Raw genomic sequence first — 16156 nt, forward strand, 5'->3', positions numbered from 1 at the left:
AATAAAATTCATAATGGTAAAATGCAATTTGCAAAAGTAACTAGAAATAAACATTGTGGTAAAATGAGAGGAATAAAAGATATGATTGATTTATAATTTACGGTTGTAAATTTGGGCAAGACCACAGATGGAACGATAGACATAAGCACCACCTGCAGCAAATCAACAAATATGATTCCTAAATGGAGAAATTGACTTTATTTTACCGCATATATCAACAACATTGGTCAGATGACAAATCCTATCTACGCTGAGCCAATTTTATTAAAAATCATAAAATGAAATAATTCTAGAAATACATACAGAACAAGAAAATTTTCAATTTCAAAACATGACAAAAATTCACTCTCTATAAGATATTATTAGTGGAAATAATTTTTTTTTTCAAATTTGATTTAGAAACTAAAATTGAAAATAATGTCTTTAATAGAATTTCCATTAAATTAAATTATTAGAAAATATAATAAATGACAAAAGTAAAAAATTATTTTAAATAAAAATTCTTTATTTCAAAAACTGATAAACATAGTGTGTAAATTAAAAAAAAAAAACTTGAACATAAAATGAACATAATTTTAAAACTTGAACATAAAATTTGGCGGGAGAAGAAATTTTTTTCAACAATTTTCAGCATTACTATAAATTTTGAAATGGACAGGTGTAAAATACAGGTGTATGCGTATACATACAAACAAAATGAAAAAAAAAAATTAAAATGAAAATTCCTCTATTTCTCTTACACCGATAAAAGATAACCATATATTTTGTTCTAAATTGATCAAATTGTCAGAAAAAAATTTTATTTTTAAGTAATATGCAAAATGATTTGTATTCATTCAAATATGTTACCAAAATAAATTGAATGAGAACTTTAAAAAATTCATTTCTGAAATTTACTTTTAAAGTTTATTGAATAGAATGGATAAAGAAATATAAAATTTATTGTTAATAATTCAAATTGTCATCTTTTTTTTTTTAACAAATAATATGAAAGAATGCTCAAAAAGCTTCTAATTGATAATAATATTGATGAAATTTTAGATTAATTCATTTAAGAATTACGTGCAAAAATTTAATTAATTTGTTAGGTAAATAAGTAAATAAGTACAAATAGTATAAATAGAGCAACGAACTGGAAATAGGAAGAGTAGTTGAATGCAACAAGAAAGAAAATAACAGCATGAATGTGAATGATTAATATCAATTGAAGAGTGTACAAAATGTCGTCCTTTTCTATAATCAATACAAATATCGCAAATATTACCATAAATACATTGAATAGTACCCATTGCATTAATGAGTAATATGAATTTCATAAATTTTTATCAGACTAAATTTTACAGTAACATTATCAGTGATTGAAACATAAGGTTGACCTTAGAAATAGTTTATCAAATGAACTTTGTAAATGGACTTGATTACATTTGATTATATTTAAAGTGAAATTTTAAAAATTCTCTTAATGGGATAATATTTTTAAGTAAATAAAGTGGTAAGAGTTTTTTTTTTTATCATCTTTAAATATTTTCCATTAGTGCTTGGTTAGCAGTTAGATTGTTACTTACTTTCTTTGTTTTTTTCGAAATCAAAATTTAATTTTTGTTTTTCAAAAAAAAAGAAATTATGGAATTTAAAAATTTTGAGAAAGGTCAATCTTCATAAACAACTTGATCATCAATACAAATTTTTTGATTTTTAATACATTTCATTCGTCTTTTTGAACCATCTTCATTGATAAGCTTTATACCAACATCCACTGTTATAGCCATCTATAAATGATATAGATTGATAATATCGAACGGATAATTCGCAAACTATTCTTTTAATGATATCATCATGCCTATCATTATTTTGTTCTGCTAAGGGATAAAATAAGCAAGGAAGAATTCAAATAAGACAGTATGCTTGCTAATCTATGTGACACAAATTGTAGGAATGAAATAGGTGCTTAAATTATGAGTCACATTTAAATGACAGTAATTAATAAACTACATTTAATCCATGCTTATCGGATAAGAAAATGGTGATTTTATTTGCATCATTTTCAGATTCTGCTTTCGCCATCTGCAAAATATAGGAAGGAAATAATTTATGAAATTAAGCATTTGATGACAACTAATTATAATGACAGGTAAACAATGTTTTTAGTAAAAGGAAAAATTAATCATTAATTCGTATTATCAATTATTATGTTTTAGATTACTGTGTAAAATTTAATATTTCAATGGATTCATTATTTTCGTAAAACTCACTGATGGCGCATTTGGTGCAATCATTTCTGCGCTAAAATTTAATCTTTCATTTGATGCATAAAAAATACGCCTTGGAGAGCGAAATGATACCGGTTTATGTGATTCTGGTTTTGATTTTTTTGTTGTCCTAAAATATGCAACATGATCGATAATGATCAAATTCAATTTCAATTTTAAATTTGAAATGCTCAAATTTATTGAAAATTTCAAAAATGAAATTCGATGATCGTTCTTAAAAACTTTCATGAAAAATATTTATACATTCTAGGATGGAATTTTCCATTAAATATTTAATATATATATGTAAACGAATTCTTAACTTTTATCGCATTTTCACTTGATTTCGAAAAAAAAAACACATTTCATTTTAGCTCTCAATTCAATGATATGATCGTATAGTATCCGTTGATTATACAAATATAAACTTTATAAAAAAAAATACGTAATGTCTGACAGCTTCGGTGGTAGTAAAACTCCAGATGATTTCCTCCAGATGTTAGCTGATTTTGGGCAACAGATGTCATCCGAATATCCATGCGAATGATGCAAATCTAAAAAAAAATAGAACCTTTTTTTTATCTGAAAAAAATTCGTAATTTCAAAGATGAAAAAGAAACTTTTTTTATGAAAATGTCGAAAAAATTTATGTAAATGGTAGTGAGTAAAAGTTTGAAATACGAAGAATGAGAATATATTAATTCTAAAAATCATAACAAAAGAAATTATATCCTACAAACTGATATGATTTACACAAATTTTTCATGAATTATAAAATTTAAATCATAAAATACATTTATTTCACAAATACACAAACAATACATCAATAAAGTAATAAGGCCTTTGAAGAGTAAAGAATGTCTAAAGGCTTTGCAAATTTGAATCGTTATATTTTCTATAAATTAAAAAATGATTCTAACATACAAACCTACCATTTGTAAGTGAAGCAGTAGTATTTGCCAATGAAACTTTACAAACAGCAGTGGGTGGCGAACTTTCATGAATATCTTTATTACTATTAAAATCAAAATTGATCCTTATAAATAACTTGATTAGTTTAAATCGAAATTAATACATATTTGATACTAAGAAGTATAACTTAAAATAAAAAACAAAACATTAAAAGTAAAAGCACTCACCTGGAATTATGACTAGCAGAATGATATCGTAAATGATCTGCAACATTATTCATGATAAATGATAACACTATTAGTGATTATAACTTTTTTTGATTATGGAATATTTACCATTTTCTGATTCGCTACCACCACCAGCTGATGTATCACTCAATCCTGCAAATTAATAAGATGATAAAATTTGAAGAATTGGATTTTAAAAATCGGTTAAAAAATGAAATCATTTTATAAAACAATCATTTCTATTGTATTCATTTGATTCTTATAAATATAAATTTGTTGACCACAAGAAAAAACAATTGCAATTGCTATGAAATAATAATTTTTTTATAAACAATTTTTATATAAAACCATAATGGAAATGAATGAAAGTTGAAATGCGTTTTCGAAGATTTCGAGATTTTTTTATTCATTATTATTAATAAAAGTAATAATAATAATTACTATTATTGTTAAGATTATCATCATTATCATAGAGTGGCCTAAGTTTGAATCTGATCATTTTTCTTTGGCTACTGAATTACTTTCAAATCTTTATTAGAGAATAAACATTTCGAACCAGAATTCGGAGGGGATTTATCATCTCGTTTGGAAATTTTCATATTTATTTGTTTTACTTCTGTAACTTTTGGTTGTTCTCTTGACAATCGTGATGATGGATAATAACTAAAAATTTAGTGTACAGTAATTCTTTCAAATCTAATTTGCTATTTTTATGTCCGAAAATAACGAACATCTTTGCTAATTTGAATTTTATTTTTAGATGAAGTTAGATTAAAAAAAAAAAAGAATTGTTTAATGATAAAAGTTGACAAACGGAAAGATGTACAGTATGACAATTGATTACGATAATGAGACATAAGCTGTACTACATTAACTTTTCTTCGGCAAATTAAAAAATGTAAAAGATCAAACTTAAATTCTTTCTTCCAATAAAATACTATAGTATCCTTATCGTAATGGGAAAATATCGAAAAATTTGAAGGATACTTTAGTTTTTCATAGCTTTCAATATTAAAAATTAGCTAATTAGTTACAGATTACAAACAAATGAAATTATTCTTACCAGGTATAATTCAAACACTGAAATAACTAAGATTATTAAAATGAGAAGATTAATTAGAAAAACAAATTTCGAGATGATGGACTATATCAGTTGGTACCACATTTCTTAAAGTGATATTTTTACTTGGAAATTGAAATGAAATTTGAAAAGATAAACCTGGATAATATAGATCCAGGATAGCTTTCACAATTAGCAGTGGTATAATCTCGTGCTTCATACCATTTATATAATTTATCCGGAAAAAATACAGAAATTTAAACATTATGAACTTTTCCAATAGCCTCATATATAACAGTAATATTTATATTTGGAAATGAAATCTACTACCTGAATTCAAAGTATGTAATTCGAATGGAAGGCAGAATTTAAAGACCTTTTCCAATTTCTTCATATAATGAAGTTGTCATTACATTATAGTTAAATTAAAATTGTGTAATTAAATTCCCTATGCTATTTGGTAATTAAAAACCTTTAATTTCGTTACTGTCGACAATTCCAAAGCAGTTTCGATGGTTAGCAATCCTTCACCATAACCAATTAACTGATTGAAGTCGCAAATTTCACCTTCATTTGACTTCATGTTTTTCTTGTTGTGGTGTTCATCAGAAGTTGGAATTAATTTCTGACAAGTATTTTTCTGATTTCATTCTTCTGCATACATCTATTTTTTGCATTTCTACTATCATAGCCATACCATACTCTAACTTTGCAGTAGGTTTTGTAATACCGAAAATAATTTAAAGGAAATAATTTTTTATTTTTTCATTCAATAAAATGTCCCATTTTTCTTCTAACAATTGAAAATTAAATTAAATTAAGAATGTTTAAAATTTGGAAAATTGCACGAAAAAATAGTATGAATGTATTAAGAAGAATAAAGTTATTCTAATTTGCTAATTTTATTGATAAAAAAGCTTACTTTATTTGGCTTTTTGCTACTTTCTTTGCATCTTAATTCGATCAAATCCATTAATTTATAATTCCCATTTTTTGTAAGTATTATCTTATTAAAGCATTTTGCGGAAGTTGGATCACAAAATTTCCAAACCTCGTTTGTTTTACTTCTTTCCTTTATATTGCTGAGAGCTTTTGGTTCTAAAACAAAAGTCGTCTTTTAATAAATTATCAAAATTAGATCAGCTTTCTTCATCAATTTATAAGTTGACAATGAAAATCAATGAACTAATTATGGAACTCAAACAGAAATGCATAATGCACTGGTTGCACTGGTATGTTTGTTCAAATCTTGGAATTATTTACGTTTCATTAATAATGTCAACAAGATATTCTTCTATTTATAGCTTTTATTTATTTAAATGTAATACAAATTTTACCATTACTTTTCAAATAAAAATGTTCATTTTATAATTTGAATATTTCTGGAAATTCAATAAAGATAAAAGATTTAAAATAAAGGATTTCATGTGAAAACTTTAAATTTACATTTTTTTTTCTTTTAAAGAAAATATATTTCAGGGAGAAGTTTTTAAATAGCAAAATAAAAAATACCGTTGTTGATGTTAACATTACCACTACCATAAATTTGAGTTTCTTCGTGTACAATATCCGTGGAGATATTTTTATCACCCAGTGTTAACTTTATCATTCTGATCAGGAGTAGACATCCATCACAAACGTATAAACTTAACTTATTTTTTGGTTGATGATATTTCTCATCGTTCTGTAAAATATGTAACATAATCACTTTCAACTCTAAGATTGATAATTTTCGAATTCTTATCACCTATCATTATTGAATAGATGATATATTATTTGATAAAACTTTTTTTTTATACAAAATAACAGACAAGTTTATTCTACTCACTGAAAATATCCCATGCAAATTTATTGCCATCTATTTGCTTACTCTCAGCTTTGTTAATTCATCGTAATTTTTGTCAAAATTATTATCACCATAACTTTTTATTATCATTTTTTATTTGTCAATTATTGTCACCAATTCACCGCAATTTTTGTCAAAATTATTGTTCAAAGAGTCATTTCGCAAACAGTTTCGTTTGAAATAAATGTTTGTTTTTTCCATGTCATTTATCAACTTTAAATTAAATGAAACAATTTCTAACTAACTTTAGTTGGTTGTAAATGTATGATTGTTGGTTGTAGTAAAGTCAGTTCACGCTTTCGAATTTTTCCATCCTTTCCTAAGAGTTCAATTTTATATTCCAAATGTATTTCATCCTTATGTATTTGATTAATGCTTATCATTGAATGTATCTGTATTGGTTCTGCAAATTTATCAATTAATCATTTGTATAGTTATTTATAAGTTATAAATATAACATAATTATTAATAAAATATATTGTATCGTTATCTATTCGTTTATTCATTATTTTATTAAAATTATTGGTTTTATTGTAATTATCAGTAGGATATGCAAATTTTATCTGTCAATTTCAGCATAGTTAATATGCAAATAAATAGCTAATTAGTTGTAATCCACTAGGTAGGTAGTGATATAATGATAAGTTAAGAATAACATTATTATATCAATGAAATGGAAAAACAAAAGAGACTTGAAAAAATGAACAATTTTTTTGTAGAAAAAGAAAAAAAACCCTTTACTACTTACTATTTTGTAAGAATATTTTATATCCATAAATAGGTCTGTCATCTTAGCATAAATCTACACCATACAATATTTATTCAGACATTTCTATGTAAATTAATAAAAAATATTTAAAGAACCAAAAAAAAAAAGTCATTGTTCTTTCTATTGCATAGATATTGTACCATACCTTTTATATTTGATAATATCATTTCTTTTGCATCAGTTATTTTTGTCATTCTTGACAATGTATTTTGTTGTTCGGTCTTGAAAAATTCATCATTTACAAATGGATTAATTTGCTAATTAGTGATTTTCATTAGGTTAAAAAAAAAATCAGGTAAGAAACAAAATCAACTAATGATAATGAAATTTTACAATTGATGTTTGTTAAATGTGGAATTTTATCGTATAAAGTAAAAGTTTCACTCATATAAATTGTGCAGTATTGAGATTGTTCATTAATTTATTAACAGCTATTCATTAAGACTTTAGACCATAACAATTACAAGTAATTTATTACAAGAAATAAAAATAAATGATAGAAATAATTTTTCAAGAAAAAGATTGCTCTAATTATTTCATGTTTATTCATTGAAATGAAGTTTTAAGCTTAGGAAAAAAATTTTTGCAAAAGAAAAAAAATAAAAAATATAATCTTTTTAAAAATTTTATAAATTTTTGATAGAAATATGAAAGATCTTTCAGAAAAAGCATTGTTCTAAATGTTCCAAAGTTAAGGAAAATAAGTGAGTACTGATGAGCTGTAACTGGATGATGGTAAATATTTATCAAAACTTAAGGGAAAAAAAGAAAAATTAGATTGCTTTGACCCATTAATTAAAATCTATTCCTAATATAAAATAAATTTTTGAAATAATATTTCGCAAAAACATAACCATATGAGCTAATTTCGATTTATATTACCTTAAGTTTGTTAAAGCTTCGTTTATATTATTTTTAACATATTTAAAAATACTGGAATTTAAAAAAAAGAAATTTGAAAAGCTACAAATAATTCGGAATTGCATGAACTTTCTAACGAATTAAATTCTAATTTGGAAAAAAAAATGGAAAAAATAAGAGAATATTCACTGCTGTTTTCTGATGACGAATTGATTTTTCCTTTTCAGTTATTTCAATACCAGTATTTAGCCTGAAAAACGAAAAAATTTATTTAGGTAATATTAAATTAAACTGATTTCGAATAGTATTTTTAAATCTGTTATATTTTCTTGTTCCATTCTTATAATTTCAAAAGGATTGTAATAAAACTTCTTCATTTATCTGAGAATCTGAGAATATCAAATCTTTTCTTTATTTTAAAATCCAATTTAAAATCTAAGAATGTGCAAATGAGATTTTGAAATCCGGTGAAGTGAAAGAAACGACAATTTTTGATTTCTGAAGAGACGGTCATCATTTTCATAGCAATGCTAAAGCATGACAGTCACAACTATCTCAAATCTTTTATTATTTCTTTTTCAGTTTCTGCTATGTTTTCCTGGATAAGCATATCATCTTAGCAACTTTTTTCTCTTCAATCTTCACTGATTTACTAGAGGAAAAAATAATACCGACAATTTAACAGTATTATGACAGTAATACTCGATATCATATCACTGAGACAAATCAATATATTTTAATTATCAGGGATTTTACAAAAGAAGGAGTAAGTTCAATTAGAAAAGAGAAAACTTATAGATGAATAAATGAATGATTTTTATGTTTTGCATGAATAAAATAAATACGATTTGCTTCAACGAAAGATTTCATGATAATAGAATGAATACAAGTAGAGTAAGTAATGAACTTGTTATCAGTAAAAAAGCATGCTATCAATAAGCTGAACCATTATTTTGAATCTTATCATACCGTAATAGTAAATGTAATAAACAATAAAGGACAGTATTTTTGGGCTTATAAATGAAAATAGCACCAACCTCTCTTCAGATTTATCCATCGTTCCTTCATTTGTTGCAGATGTTTGATTACATTTAAGTAAATTTATCATTGCTTCGATGTTGTCTGCTGAATTTTCCACCTGGATGATAATTAAATGAATTAACAGTATGCTTTATAATTAACGATAGTTTTCAACGCAAGTGGCTAAGATAGTTTTCAGCGCAAATGTCTGTTTTTTTGGTAGCACTTAGTTTTCACTCTTTTTTAGTAGCACTTCCATCTGTTATCAAACAATCCTTCAAACTCAACAGGGAATTATCAACCCAATATAATGAGAGGCAGCATGAAAAGAATTGATCCAAAGAACAATTTTTCCTATTCCGCTTCAAACTTTCTCATCTCAATTAAAAGGTTCGTTTAAGTTCTATCAATAAACCTAACGAGAGAATTAATAGGCGAATAGATAATAAAGATTAAAGAGCCATATGTATACGAGAATTCTGTCACCTACAGCTAATCAAATGGTGACAAATACGTGAAAAAATGTAACAAAGAGATTACAAGAATAGTTCTTCGATGGAAATCTAAAATATATTCAGTGCACTTTCTGTGTTATATATAAACATCATACAAGGCAATGAGCTGAGAATATTGTATCCTTGACAAATGCGCTTTGATTGGATTCACCGGACTGTATATGAGCATTCGTAATTTTTTGCTTTCTAGAGGACATTATTTATTGAATTCTCTCTCTCTCTCTCTCCCTCTCTTTCTGTCTGCCACGAAAATTCTAGAATTTAATGGATTCTCGAAATGTGAATCCAACTTTTACAATCATTAATAAATGCAGGAATAACTGACCAGAAAGATTTTTTTTTTGCAATCATTTCTTTTCAATAAAATTTCAGTCAGATTTTGACCTTTCTTTTTTTGACAATTCAAATGAACTCTTTGTGATAAAAGATGAAATAACTAAACTAAACTTCATTTATTCATGAGTAATTACTCCTTTTTGCCGGTCTAAACTGAACAAAGAAGATAACAAAAAGGATTCAAATGTTAAATTTAAAAAAAAAAAAAAGCCCCGAAATACATGTAGGATTGATGAGAATCTTTAAAGGAAAAACTGTATTAAAGCATTCCAATCCAGTAATGTAATATAATAACCAGAGAACCACTAAGATTCCTCGGTTATATCTCTTGTCGATAAATCCGGCTATTGTCAAATCATTTTTTGTCATTTATTATCTAGTAATTTCAGTTTCTTTTCTTTTTGAAATACAATTTTTTAATTGAATATTTGTAGTTATGATTTAATCTGACATCCGATATATAGATTAGACTCTGAGTGCATTATTTGAGTAAACGAACTAAATTTTTAGAAAGAATTTTTAGCAGAAAGAATATTTAGCAGAATTAATACCAAATAGAAAGCTCTTGAAAAGAGGCCAATATCAATGTATCAATTAATCTCCACAACAACTAATTTAAATAACAAAGCACGAAATAAATGGATCAGGCAAGATAAGTGACCGTTTTCAATCTATAAATATATACAAAATAAAAGTCAAACCGACTTACTCTAATTTATTACAAGTAAATTTTAAAAAATTAGCAAATAACTGTTACAACTGGAAATTAATTTTAATTTTGATGAGAAGCTAACAAACCGAGAGATCGAGATTTTCACAATGACCCAGTGTTATTGAGTGGGTTGTTGTATTGTACCGTTACAAACTGCACAAGGAAACCTGAATTTATGATCACATGTTTTTGTTTTGACTTACGATATTTCAATATAACTTTTGATGCCTGATTACATACTGTTTCGCATGGCTTGCTATGCTATCCTCTCCTTTTATTACAGTGTATTTTTGTCATTTGATTCATTACTTTCTTTCTTTGTGTAGTCTCCAAGGTTTTAGAGCGTAATTTTTTCGATTTTCTATTGATCTCTGGTCCTCCACGAAAAATAAATTATTTCCTGGATTTCACCAATTTCTTCCTTACAGTATTTTCTCGCCCTTTTTCGTCTGTTCTTCTCCATTATCTCTTTTCCTATATTTTCAGCTCTTCACACTATTCACGTGCGTCAATGTTTTTTACTTACACGTGTAATTACATTCTGCGGTTTATACGTATTATCCAACGTCATTACATTCACGTAATTTTTGAACTTGTGGTAAAAGCTGGATGGATTTTTCTCATTACACAGTAATTTCAGGACATCATCAGTAATGTCTAACAAGGAATTATTGTTGCGTGTTGAACACGTGAAATATCGTATGCCAGGTGCTGCTAAATCGCCTATTGGTACCTTTTATGTTTACGAAGATCGGATTGAGTGGCTGGATAATGCTTCGGACGAGAAGCTTGTCGTCTTTTTTAGCGATATTAGAGGTAAGAGAAAGTCTCAGTTCAGAAAGCTAAGTGATGGAACGACCAAGTCAGGGGGAATAGGTTATGAAATTTGAACAGGTTACTACGTTGAAAGATTAGAATTTCTGCCGTTCTTTTTTTTAATATGTATATATTTTCTTTTCTAAAAGAAGGATTGTAATTTCATTTTCTTCAAAACTAAATTTGGAAAGTATGAGGTGCATTGTTTCCCACAGATTTACAAAAATATTTTACTGCTTTTGCACTTTGCTTTTCATTTCCTAACATTTGAATTCTCCCTTCCACCACTTACATAATGCTTTCTGGATTTTAGGACAGCGAATTTCGCCACCAAACAAAACGAAAACACAGCTCCAAATATGTAAGCATGATGAAGAACAAGCAACATTTGTTTTCGTTAACCCACTTGGGAAGGAGGCAAGTTTTTTTTGTCATTATTCATGATAGACTTGGAATCATTTGCAGGACTTTTGTATGTGGAGATTTTCAATATTATTTATGGGAACATATTTATATCAGTTCCAGATGCATGTAAAAGACCGCGATTTGGTAAAAGAAATGTTACAACAGGCGCTTATACATCATAGACAGATCGTTAGTCAGGTAACTCTTTTGCTAGATTTCAAATTTTAGGTTTTCATTTGGAAATTCCCGAATGTTTGACCAAAAAAGTTTCGGACTGGAAACTTCTTAACTGGTTGGCTTAATGCTTGTCGAACTTTATTAAGGGTACTTTTAGAATGCTACACAGTCGCTGAAGTACAGTAAAACGAAAGAGTTAGAGGCAAAGAAGAAGATTTTAGAACGCAACAAACATTTGCAAGAACTATACAAACATTTGGTTGCGTCGAAACTGATATCTGCTCAAGATTTCTGGAGCGAATATTATCAAAATGTCAGTTTGAAGCGAAATATTGCTGGAAGTCAAATTCTATCATAATAATATTTGTATGTGTGTTTACATTTGAGATCCATTTAATTCAATTAGCCTTGTTTAACATAATTTGCCAATATATTCCTGCACTAATGCATATCCATAAGAAATACTTTCCTGTTTTTAAAACATGGCCGTGTTGCAAATTTTATTATTCTTAGAATAGAGATAGTGGAAGCCTCAGTAATGACTCACTTTTCATTTGTTGAATGAATTACTATCTTTCCAAGATATATATGTGATAATCAATTCAGAAGGATGCAGACGGCGGGAAACTGGGTGTTTCAAGTGGGTTCCTAAGCAGCATTGCGCAATCCGAAGGCACGAACGGAGTCAAATTAAATCTCAACATTGATACAATTCAGAGTATATTCAGAACCTACCCAGCAGGTTCTTCACGCTCCATTAAATTCTTCAATTTCACTAAGCTGTTTAAAATTTTTTAATGAACTCAATTCAATTTCAGTAGAAAGGAAGCATCTGGAACTTGTGCCACACGAAATGACAGAGCAAGAATTCTGGGCCAAGTTTTTTCAATCACATTACTTTCATCGTGAACGTGAGGTAGCGCCTAGTCCATCCGATCCATTTGCTGACTGCATTAAAGCTGATAATGCAGGTAACGCTTTGTATTTGTCACTCCTACTTTAAAATTGATATCTTTTGCCCCATCGTTTTCATTGCAGAAATAATTCATCCATGGTTGAATTATTCCAGAAATGCGTAAACTATTGGATACGAAGATTGCTCATAAAACTCTCGATTTTTCGTACATCCACGATGATCCTTTAATTGTAGGTTATGGTTTTCAGTTCATCACTGCAAGAAATAATCAAAAGTCTTCTAATAAATGAAAAACTTTATTGTTTCTAAATTTTTGCAAAAACATAAACTTTCAGAACAACATATCATCTTTATCGGAGTATGCTTCGTCAACAAAAGACACCCTGATGAAAAGGTTCAATTATCATTCAGAGCGGGTTCTGCTAACTACTGCCGAAAATGAAGTACCAACTGTTGCCGATTTGGAAGGACAAATGAATGAAGAAAGCACAAAAGTATTTTTTTTCCTTTTTTAAGAGGGTGAGGGAAATGGTTTTTTTTAAAAGAATTGATTCAAACCGTTATTGAGCTTTGATGAGCAGTGTATCGTTCAAATATCTAGTACAACCCATTTATCGTAGTTATGGTACAGTTTTGTGATTCTATTTCCTTGAAAGATAATCAGGATGTCAACAACCAAACTTTGTCGTTTATGCTATCTGCTATCACCAATTCAGATCGTTTGATCGTTATCAGCTTCCATGTACTAGATGCTTCTACGTGCTTCGCACAACTTAGCCATTGTCACTGCCAATATTACAAATTTTCTTTGGTTCTCGATATCTTGAAACTTACATTTTTTTTTTCAGATAGATCCGAAATCAAGGGAAGAGGATGAAAATGAAATAATGTTAGAAAGTGAGGAGTTGAGATCAGATAAGCATGAGGAGGAATTAGACCTTATTTCATTCGCAGTGGGTGGTGTAGTCAGACCAGCAAAGCATTATACTGATGGACAAGCACGAGCTTATCGGGATATTGTGCAAAGGGTATGCGAAGCTATGCCAGAGAACGATGATTATGATGACGTGAGTTGTAAAAACTAGTTTGGAGTTGTTCCGAATTCTTTAAATCCCTCATTATTGACATTCTGACTTTTCGCGTTTATCGAAGACGCTTATTTCACTTAAATTGGTCTTTCTCAGTTTCGTTTTATTTGCAGAAAACGATTGCAGGATTTAGAGGACGATTCGGATAGTGATTATGAAGATCTCTTAAGATTAGCCACTGCTGTCACGGAAGCATCAGGTAAGAACATTACATCAGAGTTGACTGCAACAGATTTGGTTGACCTACAAGCAATCCATGATTCTGTTGCCGAGCTATTGAAGCATTTCTGGATGTGTTTTCCGCCGATGAATCCTGATATGGATGAAAAAGTTAGCTTATTTTGCAGTTTTTTCTATTTACTTTTTGGAGTATTCATTTGTCGTAATCAAAAAACCGTTATAATGTCTAAATATACTTTCAGTTAAAAAGGATGAATATAACTTTGCGGAATTTTGAAGAAACTAAAATTGCTTCAGCAGAGGAACGATTTGGGAAAAAAAATGTGAGTGAACTATGATTGTTGGTGTTAAAATGCATTAATGAAATCTTAAAGACAGATCAAATTATTTATGATTTTATCAAATTGGAGCCTTTTATCTTAATGGATTCAAACAATTGACATTGTAAATTTTCTTCTGAAGATAATTGAAGATAATTCTGAAGATAATCTGAAGATAATCATGTCCAGCGACAAGTTGCACCCTATAAAACTTGTTGCATTAAAGGTATCAATATCTATTGTATTTTGGTAGTTGACAGTATTGGTAATGCTCAGAAACCTCTTAAAAGACCATTTTGGTGCCTTTGCATTATTCCAAATTAAATACTTCGTTTGAAGTTTGAAGTTTGATGATTCCTTCATTAAATTATAAGCATTGAATCGCCGGTATAGTACACCATTCCGAAAATAATAAAATGAGAAATATTGAAAATCTTATTTCGTTATTTTATTCTAATGAGTTATGGTCACTTTTTTTAGTATATGATAGTATTTCATGTTCTGCAGATATGTCCTCAATGCAAGGATATTAATGAAATTAGACAAGACTAATTAAATTAGATTGGCTCCAAGTGTAAACAAACATACAAACATTGTTATGATAAATTTGGCTTCCACCAATATTTTGTTCCAAACTAAACTTTTGATAAAATTCGTCCCAAAATACCAAAATACAAAATAAAGGACAGGTAATTTCAACACGACCAAACGTTTGTATAATTCATGCAGATGTTTGTTGCGTTCTAAATTCCTTGCTTTTGTTTTATTTTGAAATTTAACAGAAAATTTAGCATGCCAACTTCCAAGTTTTAACCTTTACCTACTTTATGCTCAATGTAATTATGCTCTATTGTAACCTTTGGACTGCTATATTGAATGGTATCTTATCACAGTTTATTGTATTTTTGAATGACTTTATTTTCAGCTTGCACACTGTCGACAAATGCTCAGTTTCGCTTATGCGCGTTATGACGCATATTTGCAGAAAAAGAAGAAGTAGGTCTTTTGTTAGATCTAGTTTTTGTTTTTGGCGAATGAAGGTAGCTGTAAATGATTTTCTGTATGAGTATACTTGCTTAGAAAATATCGAATTATTGCGTGGGGTTGAGAGAACCTTATTACTGTTTACTTTCTTTGAATTCTTTTCGTAACTGTGCAACCTTTTCACAGTTCCCTCTTAAGTAACAACTATTTCCCGACAGGAACAATACGACCTATGTCTTGGTGGAAATAACCATTTTTAGGTGGTTCTAATTTGCAATAAGGCATAATTCGATTTCCTATACCCTACAACATGTCTTACTTCAACATTGTCCCTAAAACTTCTCGTAAATCCAACTAAATTACATGACATTTGTGAGGGAGTGCGTGAAAGGTAAAGGGGGTAATCATTCGTAAATAAATTTACCTATTTCCGAAATGTGATTGTTGTTTATCTATAGTAATGCTTCACATTTGTCCAAACTTGTACGTTAACATAGCAGTGCATTCCAAGACGGGTATTTGTGTTTACGATTGTTTTTATATCAATTAAAAATTGATTTCTTTATTGACAACAAGTAATTAGCTTTTATCTGAACAAGAGATATTGATAATTTTTGTAAGTTTTAAACTGTTCCGTTTTATACTTTTTACTAAATGAAGATTTAACGTGGTTTTTGGAACTTTAAATATTTGCGTACGCAGTGCTGTTTGGCGATGTTGACCGCTCTTTGAAAAGGAGTAATGTGATATAAGATGATGGGTT

The 16156-nt window shown here is 28.3% G+C and overlaps 2 protein-coding genes across 2 annotated transcripts; one reads left to right on the forward strand and one right to left on the reverse strand.

Annotated features, from left to right (window-relative positions):
- Positions 1–1980: 1980 nt before the first annotated feature.
- LOAG_18415 (hypothetical protein) lies at positions 1981–6677 on the reverse strand (the record flags this gene model as incomplete). The annotated part of the gene is made up of 12 exons (XM_020451074.1): positions 1981–2064; positions 2253–2379; positions 2695–2803; positions 3182–3285; positions 3389–3425; positions 3497–3541; positions 3945–4051; positions 4452–4468; positions 4921–5073; positions 5371–5546; positions 5961–6132; positions 6540–6677. 12 exons carry the CDS (start codon positions 6675–6677, stop codon positions 1981–1983), a joined length of 1269 nt encoding a protein of 422 aa, XP_020305176.1.
- Positions 6678–11141: 4464 nt separating this feature from the next.
- LOAG_06008 (BSD domain-containing protein) lies at positions 11142–15513 on the forward strand. Its single transcript, XM_020447038.1, has 12 exons — positions 11142–11323; positions 11637–11740; positions 11849–11926; positions 12063–12218; positions 12512–12647; positions 12724–12876; positions 12975–13051; positions 13157–13315; positions 13670–13888; positions 14036–14239; positions 14332–14412; positions 15335–15513. Exons 1-12 carry the CDS (start codon positions 11161–11163, stop codon positions 15407–15409), a joined length of 1605 nt encoding a protein of 534 aa, XP_020302690.1. The 5' UTR covers positions 11142–11160; the 3' UTR covers positions 15410–15513.
- The last annotated feature ends 643 nt before the right edge of the window (positions 15514–16156 follow it).

The sequence above is a fragment of the Loa loa genome (genome assembly GCF_000183805.2).
Source record: "Loa loa unplaced genomic scaffold supercont3.300, whole genome shotgun sequence".
NCBI classification, from domain to species: domain Eukaryota; kingdom Metazoa; phylum Nematoda; class Chromadorea; order Rhabditida; family Onchocercidae; genus Loa; species Loa loa.

What these genes read in the sequence shown, in the direction of transcription:
- LOAG_06008 (XM_020447038.1), top strand. Translation starts at nt 11,161, where the DNA reads ATGTCTAACAAGGAATTATTGTTGCGTGTTGAACACGTGAAATATCGT. An exon ending in CTTTTTTAGCGATATTAGAG is followed by an intron (nt 11,324 to 11,636) that starts GTAAGAGAAAGT and finishes TCTGGATTTTAG; the next exon opens with GACAGCGAATTTCGCCACCA. An exon ending in ATCCTGATATGGATGAAAAA is followed by an intron (nt 14,240 to 14,331) that starts GTTAGCTTATTT and finishes ATATACTTTCAG; the next exon opens with TTAAAAAGGATGAATATAAC.